This window comes from Lycium barbarum, chromosome 6 (assembly GCF_019175385.1).
Source record: "Lycium barbarum isolate Lr01 chromosome 6, ASM1917538v2, whole genome shotgun sequence".
NCBI classification, from domain to species: Eukaryota; Viridiplantae; Streptophyta; class Magnoliopsida; order Solanales; family Solanaceae; genus Lycium; species Lycium barbarum.
Window position 1 is genome coordinate 99566060 of NC_083342.1, and position 8452 is coordinate 99574511.

At 36.8% G+C, this 8452-nt stretch overlaps 1 protein-coding gene across 1 annotated transcript; it reads right to left on the reverse strand.

Moving 5' to 3' along the window:
* Positions 1-2455: 2455 nt before the first annotated feature.
* LOC132645000 (uncharacterized) lies at positions 2456-5116 on the reverse strand. Its single transcript, XM_060361718.1, has one exon. The coding sequence runs from the start codon at positions 4599-4601 to the stop codon at positions 2730-2732; it is 1872 nt and encodes a 623-aa protein (XP_060217701.1). The 5' UTR covers positions 4602-5116; the 3' UTR covers positions 2456-2729.
* Between the last annotated feature and the right edge of the window lie 3336 nt (positions 5117-8452).

The window sequence follows — 8452 nt, forward strand, 5'->3', positions numbered from 1 at the left end:
ACAGGGGGTCTTAGGCCTCTTTCTTCTTCTCAAGCAGGTCAGTTCTCAATCAATCTTGAAAAAAAAGGGGTTGAGGGAAAGGAAATGTTAGGGTGGAAAAACAAGTGGTGGGGAGGTAAAATGGGTTGGGCATTAAGTGTAATGGATTGACAATGGCATTATGAAATTAGGGCAACAATTGAAAAGTCGAATCAAAGGGAATTTTATTGATAATGGTTCGTCACTATAATTCAATGAGATTACAATTTAATATGAACTAAGATAGGATTGATGATCAAGTATCTCCAAGCTTGTACGTGACCTGCAATGGAGGATTTGGGAAATTAGAGATTGAAGAAGGGAGAAGAGAGAAGAAGAAGAAGAAGAAGAAGAAGTTGAGAGAGAGATTAATACCACATCATAACTCCATTTCCCTCCATTATTTTTGTTATTTAAGCTAACACTTAGTCTCAACTAACACAAATGAACTGATCTCCACTGTAGGATCCTGTAGCTAACTTATAATCTTGAGCATTGATCTTTAAGTGGCCCTTCCATCCGCGTGTCTTAAGTGATGGCTCCGTCTGTGCCACATGTTGACCCAATGCTCCTAATTACAATTCAGTACCCAAGCTCATTTTTCCCCAATTCGACTTAACCTAATTGAATTCCCAATTCATAACATTAAGGTGGCATCCACCACATCAAATGTCAGTGTCATGTGAAATTTAGCGTCCACATTGGACAGCCCTAACGGAGGAAGGTATATATTTGAACCATTTAGGTAATAGTATGGATATTTTTGCACCAATAGTTTAACGGAGGCTAAATTTGATCCTTTTCGCACAAAGGGGTATAGTTGACCCTTTCCCATTATTTAATTGTGCTCCAATTTGAAAGTAGTCACACCCGCTATCTGAACTATTTGTCCAAAAATTCATCGTAATTGGACTATTTTCAAGCTAGCAGTCTCATACGCATGGAAAAAGATAAAGATAAGGGGTGTGTTTGGTACGAAGGAAAAAGTTTTCCAAGGAAAAAGTTTTCCTCGAGAATGTATTCTTGGAAAATAAGTGAATTTCTACTTATTTTCTCATGTTTGTTTGGGTAGCGGAAAATAAGTGAATTTCTTACTTATTTTCTCATATTCGTTTGGTTGGTAGAAAATATTTTCAGGAAAATACCCACCCAAGCCCCACAACTCCACCCCAACCCCACCCCCATCCCCCACCCCCAACCCTTTTTTTTTAAGTATTTAATTTTTTTTCTGGATTTTCTAAACCACCACATCCTCCCTCCCCCCAGTATGGACCCATAACCACCCACCCCCCACCTTCAATTTTTTTTGGAGGGGGTTGTGGGGTGTCGGGAAAGGGGGGTGAGTGGGACCCAAAAAAATTCAAAACTTTTTTTTCAAAATAAAATTATTTTGCGGGGGGGGGGGGGGGGGGGGGGGGGTGGTGCAAAAAACCAAAAAAAAAATCAAAACTTTTTTTTCAAAACAAAATTAATTTTTTTTGGGGAGGGGGTGGCGTGGGGGCAGGGTGGGTGGGGTGGGGCAGGGGCGGGGTGGTGCAAAAAAACAAAAAACAAAAAAAATCAAAACTTTTTTTTTAAAAGTAAATTAGTTTTTTTAGGGGGGTGGGGGGCTGGGCTGGGTGCAGGGGCGGTGGGGTGGGGGTGGGGCAGGGTGGGGGTGGTGCAAAAAAATTCAAAACGTTTTTTCCAAAACAAAATTATTTTGGGGGGGGGGGGGGGAGGTGGGGTAGGGTGGTGCAAAAAACAAAAAAAAAATCAAAACTTTTTTTTCAAAACAAAATTAATTTTTTTTTTGGGTGGAGGGTGGGGTGGGGGCAGGGTAGGTGGGGTGGAGTGGGCTGACGGCAGGGGTGGGTGGGGTGGGGTGGTACAAAAAACAAAAAAAAAATCAAAACTTTTTTTTCAAAACAAAATTAATTATTTTTTGGGAAGGGGTTGGGGGTGGGGGCAGGGGTGGGTAGGGTGAGGATGGGGTGGGGCTGGGTTGGGGCTGGGGTGGGGCTTGCGTGGGGTGGTGCAAAAAATAAAAAAAAAATTCAAATCCTTTTTTTCAAAGCAAAATTAATTTTTTTTTGCCAGGGAGTAGGGCAGGAGTGGGTGGGTGGGGTAGGCGTGGTGGTGGGGTGAGCGAAGGGGTGGGGTGGTGGGAGTTATTGTGGGTGGGTTGGGTGGTTGGTGGAATGCACTTATAGACTTGTTTTTCCTATTTTTATTAGAGAAGTCATTTTCTCCATTTTTGAGGAACTTATTTTCCTAAAGAAAATATTTTTCAAAATTTTTAATCAAACGAATATGAAAAAATTAGAAAATGTTTTCCTTCATACCGAACACCCCCAAGGACCCAGAAAATGTTTTCCTCCATACCGAACACCAACAAGGACAACATAGATTTTGTTTTTCTTTAAAGGAGAAGAAAGAAATAAATAAATAAATAAAATGAATGGAGTAAATGGTAATAGTATTATTCTTCAGATCTACAACAGTTCAAGCAAATGGGACTATAAGAAGCTCAAAAAATGAATTACAAACAATACTATTCTTTAGTGTTCCCCTATACAACCTTTAGTATTGGCCTACAACGTGGAAGAAATTTCAGAAAACATAATGGACAGTAAATACTGAAAGATAGATCAAGAATATCACTAAACTTCTTGCACGCTAGTCTTCCTCTTGCAAAAATCTATCAATTGCTTGAAGTTGGTTGCCGCCTCCTATCTTGCACATAATGCATTGAGCAGCACATGACCAAGCATAAGGTCCACAAAGTACTGGTGCCCAATCTGGCCATCCCTCCACTTTAGCTTGGCGGGAGCACGGCCATAATGCACCCCATCATTGCATCTGTTATCGTAGTGCCACGGGTAAGTCATGTCAAAATCATCAATGACACGATCAACTAAACCATATGCCCTAAACTTATCCAAGACTACCCCATTGAAGGCCTCCATTTTATTTGGATTAAATGCTAATCGTCTAGCATATCCACCAGTGGTTATTGTCGTCCTATATATGACTTCAGGTGGTCTCAACCCTCTCTGCCTTACCCCATTAAATACCTCAGCCCAGAATGATGCAGCATAGTTGGCGCCTCCAATGAAATGCCTAATATTAGGCCAATATACTCCATCATGTAATCCCGAATTCATAATTATAGTGTCTGGAACAACATGTCCAGAGAAGTACTTTTTCAAAAGTTCTCTATAGTCAGCATCTTTCAATGAATTCAAGCCTTGATAATTGCCTGTCTGGTTAGGATGCCCATTGAAAATGTTAGTAAATCGAACTGTTTGAGACGGATTCCTCGGGTTGCTGATGTTCAAATCAGCTCTTCTTGGAACCTCCTTTATATCATTCACGTCTAAAATGAAATGAAGGATGTTTCTCACTGTGTCACAGTGATTCGAATCGCCCCACCAGAAAATCCAGCGACCCTTCAAACAATGCCATGCTTCTTCACTTGAGAACATCTTGAATGAACAATGTGTTGAATATACCCAACCATTGCTCTCCAAGGACCCCAGTGGACCATCACACCATGGTTTTTGGCATGGAAAATTTGGTTCTTGGCATCTGTATCGCCCATCATTACTAATTGGGCAGCTATCATTCTTGGCATGACGAGTCCATCGACCAGACCACACATCCCTAACAAGATCCGACTTCTTGCATTGAGACATTTCAGGTAATTCAACAGAGGACTTGGAGAATTTGACTGGGATCACGCGCAAAACTTTGTCAAATGCAAACCTTTCAGGCGAAAACTTCAGGCCTTCATGATGTCGAAACAGTAGGATAATTGTGAGATTGTAATCCCCAGAAAAATCAGGGTGGACTTGCAGGGTAAACTGGTAAGTACCATTGCCTAAATCTTTAATGGGAGGCCTAGACTTCCATGTTTCACCAGCAATATCAGTTTCAAAATAATCACCACCCAAACAATGGGGTTTCCCAGAATCATCCAATGCTTGGAAAACAAACTCATGAATATCCCCAGTTGACAACTCAATGTTCTCACGACCATCCAAAGCAGGGATTTTTATATCCACAGTTCTTGAATCCCTACACGGCTCACCTCCAGGAGCCAACCAATTAGTAAGCAGATTTGATGAATAGTTTGCCTCTAATTCAGCAGAAATCCACCTATGAACTCTTGGTCTTGAAACCTCTGTCCTTACTGGTTCCTTATGGGACAAATTTGTCACCATTTCAAGACTGAAATCAGGGGCATTACCTTGATTTTCAGTCAAATTAATCGGTTGAGGTTCGACTGTAGGAACCAGATTTTTTGGGGCAAAATCTCGGTTCAGATTCTGCCGAGTATTTACTGAACGGGGTCTAAGGGAAATATTGGTAAAGCTGAAATCTTTAAAAGTAGGAATAAACTTTCCTGAACTATTCACCTTCAAAGAAACAAAATCTCTCTGAAAACTACCCACACTAACACCATCAATCCCCCATACAATCAAGATTCCAAGAAAAACACCCATTGTCAATAGCTTAAACCACCATTGGACTTTGGGGTTATTAGACCTCATTACCCACCCAAAATTTACAGCTTTCTCAGGCATCTTAGAAGAAAGCATTATGTCAAAGTTGACACCAACCCACCAAACTGCAACAGCAGGAAATTATAGGCTAACCAAGAATCATAAAAAGCTTCACCTTATTAGCTAAAAATGATGATTTTCCCCACAAATCTTTGAAAAAGAGCAAAACCCCAAGAATACCAGACCAACAATAGAACTGTACAAACCCACCAAGAATCTTGAAAAGCCTCACCTATTAGTAAAAAAGATGAATTTTTTACACAAAGTCTGAAAAATAACACAAATCAAGAAATACCCAATTCTTTAAACAAGAAACTAAAGTAGGACTAGCCAACTAGGGACTTCTTTTTCAATAAAATTGTAGTGAAAAAAGCCAAAGAAATGTAGTGAAAACTTACAGTTAAGCTTCAAGATTGGTCCAAAAAAAAAAAAAAGTATGTAAGTTTGTCAAAGTTTGCAGAAGTATAGACAAAGTAGAAAAAGGGAAATGATAAGATATGGACGATGAAGAAAGAAGAGGAAGAAGTGTCCAAGAATGGACCAAAAAGTTGCTAGTGAGCAAATATAAGAAGAGCTAATGATTGTAATTGATAATTACCAAATTGTCAATTATACCCTTATAGTTGTATGGTTATTACCATTATTAGGAAGTCACCGACAGACACGGGAAATGGAATATTGAACCGAGGAACATGGGACTTAATATACCAGCGCCCTTACCGGGGCATTTTTGTCTTCTTGAAATTATCTGCTACGGTAGCTCTATGATAAGCTGCCACGTGGTACATTATTTTATTTTAGATACTTTTACGTCTAAAGTACAAAAATTTCGCCCAATTTTCCTCCTTCGTTTGAGTCGGAATCAAACTATTTTCTAAAATTAGTTGAGTTAGTTATATTCTATGTATCTTAATAGCTATTTTAGACTCTATATTTATGAGAGTTGGTTAAAATTTTGATTAATTTGACTTTTCGTCTACTTACGGCGTGCTCTTTCTTAATCGGTTGAAATTGATAATGTATAAGTAAATTTATACAGATAGAATTATTTTCTTACTTTAAAAATTTACTATTAATTAAATTTCTCTCGATCTGATTCGGTGAATGATGGGAATGCTGTCCAACTTGCAATAAGAATAATTAAGATGTTTTACGTTTTGAAAATGTCATTTATGTATTCAGCAAATATAAAAAAAAATATCACAGATTATAAAACTTGTATTTATAATACTTTAAAATTTTGTACCGAAAACACAATTTTATTTGACTTCCCAATAATAGTAATTTTGTCCTTTTTTCAAACTCTTGCATTTTTTTTTCAAATCTGTTTTGGAAAATGATTCCCTTTTTCTGAGCCGGAGATCTATCGGAGACAACTTCTACCCCACAAAGGTTTGTGGTAGGGATAAGAGATCTCTCCGTACACCCCACCGTCCTCATACTCCACTTGTTAAATTTCATTGGGTATGCTGTTGAAAATAAAATAAAGTAAAAGTAGGAAAGATTTTGAGTACTATCTATGTATAATGATTAATTTAATCTTAGTATTCTCTAATTGTGTGTGGACAAAAGCTTTAGGAACGAAACTCTTCAGCTTTCGTTTCTTCATATTGTCCATAATGTATCTTGTTATTATTGATAATATATAATGATGATGTATCTTGCACGTATTTAGAGTTTTATGTTCATATTATAAATATTCTTGTTTGGACTTTCATTTGGTTAAATGTACTTGATGAGAGCATGAACGGAAATTTTCTAATTGCATTTTGCTTTATATTTCACTGTTGCATGTATAACTTGTGTTGTGTACTTGTGTATATGAGATTAAAAAATAAAAGTTGATTTATATTAGAAGTAGAAATATTCATACACATTTAAACTTGTCCAAGTTCGTAGAAAAGATACAAAGTTAACGAATAAAGATTGCAGAGTTATTAGTATAACCATATCAGAAGTAACTAAAATATTTTGAAAGATAAGACCTCCATTAATTTTATTTCATTCATCGTACTATGGACAGCTAAATTGATAAATGAAAAGGTAAATCAATTAGTACGTTGATGATATTATACAAAATCATCATTTGGTCATCTTGTATTATTCCGAATAAGGCATGTCATCAATCATAACTTAAAATTAAATAATAGACTTACTTTTAGAAAAAGATCCACCCTGTATGTGGATTCCTTGAGAGTATTTAATAAAAGAGCATAAAGCTTTGATGAACGTAATGTCACAGTGCAATATTGCTTATATAAAAGCTATCAAAACAAAAATTGTTTGATTTTCTTTTTTTTACCATATGATCAATACATTTGTCACTAGCTAGCAATCATCAATCATTACTTCGAAACTGCGTTTCTATTACACCACAAAGTTGTTAATTTTGAATTAGCACTTATAGGACATGGTGCTATTGCCATATGGCAATTGAATTTCAATTTCGTCATATTAATATTTTTATGAATTCTTTTGATCTGAGTGGGCGGGGGTGTTTCTCTCAAAAGTCTTCACGTCTAGAAGAGCAAAATATATACACATTTCTCACTCCTTCAAATTATATTATTTTTTTCATTTCTCATCCGGTGTTAGGTATTCATGTTGGAGTTCGATTAAATTTGGATCGCGCAGTGCAAGGCTCAATTCCGGGGGCAGCAGGGCTCCCAACATAAATTTTCAATTCTTGTGGACTCCAATACTCGACCTCTAATCAAGGGTGAAGGGATCTCAACCATCCCACTATACAATCCTCTTTTTTTTCTTTTTTTTTTTTTTTGAAAAATCCCACTACAGAACCCATGTTGGTTAAATACTACTTATCAAATTATGAAATCCATCCTTAGTTCTATTGGTAAAAATATCAATGTGTAGTACCTAACTCGATTTGATTGAATTGTTCAAAAAGGGTCAAGCCTTGGGAAAAACAAATCAAAGTTCCAAAACAATAATCTATCTCAAGTTTTCTAGATCAAGGAATAAGGAACTCAAAGATATATAACACAACAAGATGAAATTATTATCCTCAAAATAATCAGTGCTAATTTGCTATCACGTCACAACATAGTATTATTAACGCTGTCAATTGATAATTATACAGCCTCGAGAAGTGTAAGAAAAAAGGAGTCGCTGGACACACTACAAAAGCAACAAAAAGTTCAGTTGTAAACTTGTAATGACCTTATTTTCACAAAATTTGAAATTTTGAGTTGCGGAAAGCAAATCCAAAATGTCTCAATTTTTTAAATTAGAAAATGAAAAGGAAAACAGAACACAGAAAACTCAGCAATTATTTGACTTGCAATTTTCTCAGATTACTAAAAGCTGCATCGTGACACTACGTGAAAACATTCCATGTTACTTTCTTCTATTTTCAGTCTGTACATGAACGAATGTATGTTCCTCATTCCGTTTTTTATATTAGCTAGTACTATTATGTGCCACAACGTGAATGCATTATAAATTGTCATCCCTCATGCAGAGTCGACCTCCCCGGGACACTTTCGTGACTCCAACCGCAGTAACATACTGTTGGAAATCTTACGGAAAATATTTCATCACGAACACGCGTAGGGACTTTTCTTTTTCACGAACACTTGTAGGGACTTCCTTTCATCACGAACACTTGTAGGAACTTCTTCTAAGCTTGAAGAAAATACTGAATCACGAACAATTGTCGAGAATTCTTCGTAGTTTGAGGCATGCTAATGGCACTGTCCTTAACGATATTTCACTCGGTATGGATGTATCCCCTAGGATTCAACAAGCTCTTCTAGTACAAAACTAGAAACCAGAATCTAACAAAGATTTCTCAAAGTAGAAAACTCAACACAAAAATATAAGAGCAAGTATATATATATTTGTATATGTTTTCTCCTCATATTCTT

Excerpts from the sequence above, each read along its gene's own strand:
- LOC132645000 (XM_060361718.1), bottom strand. The coding sequence starts at position 4,601 with ATGCTTTCTTCTAAGATGCCTGAGAAAGCTGTAAATTTTGGGTGGGTA.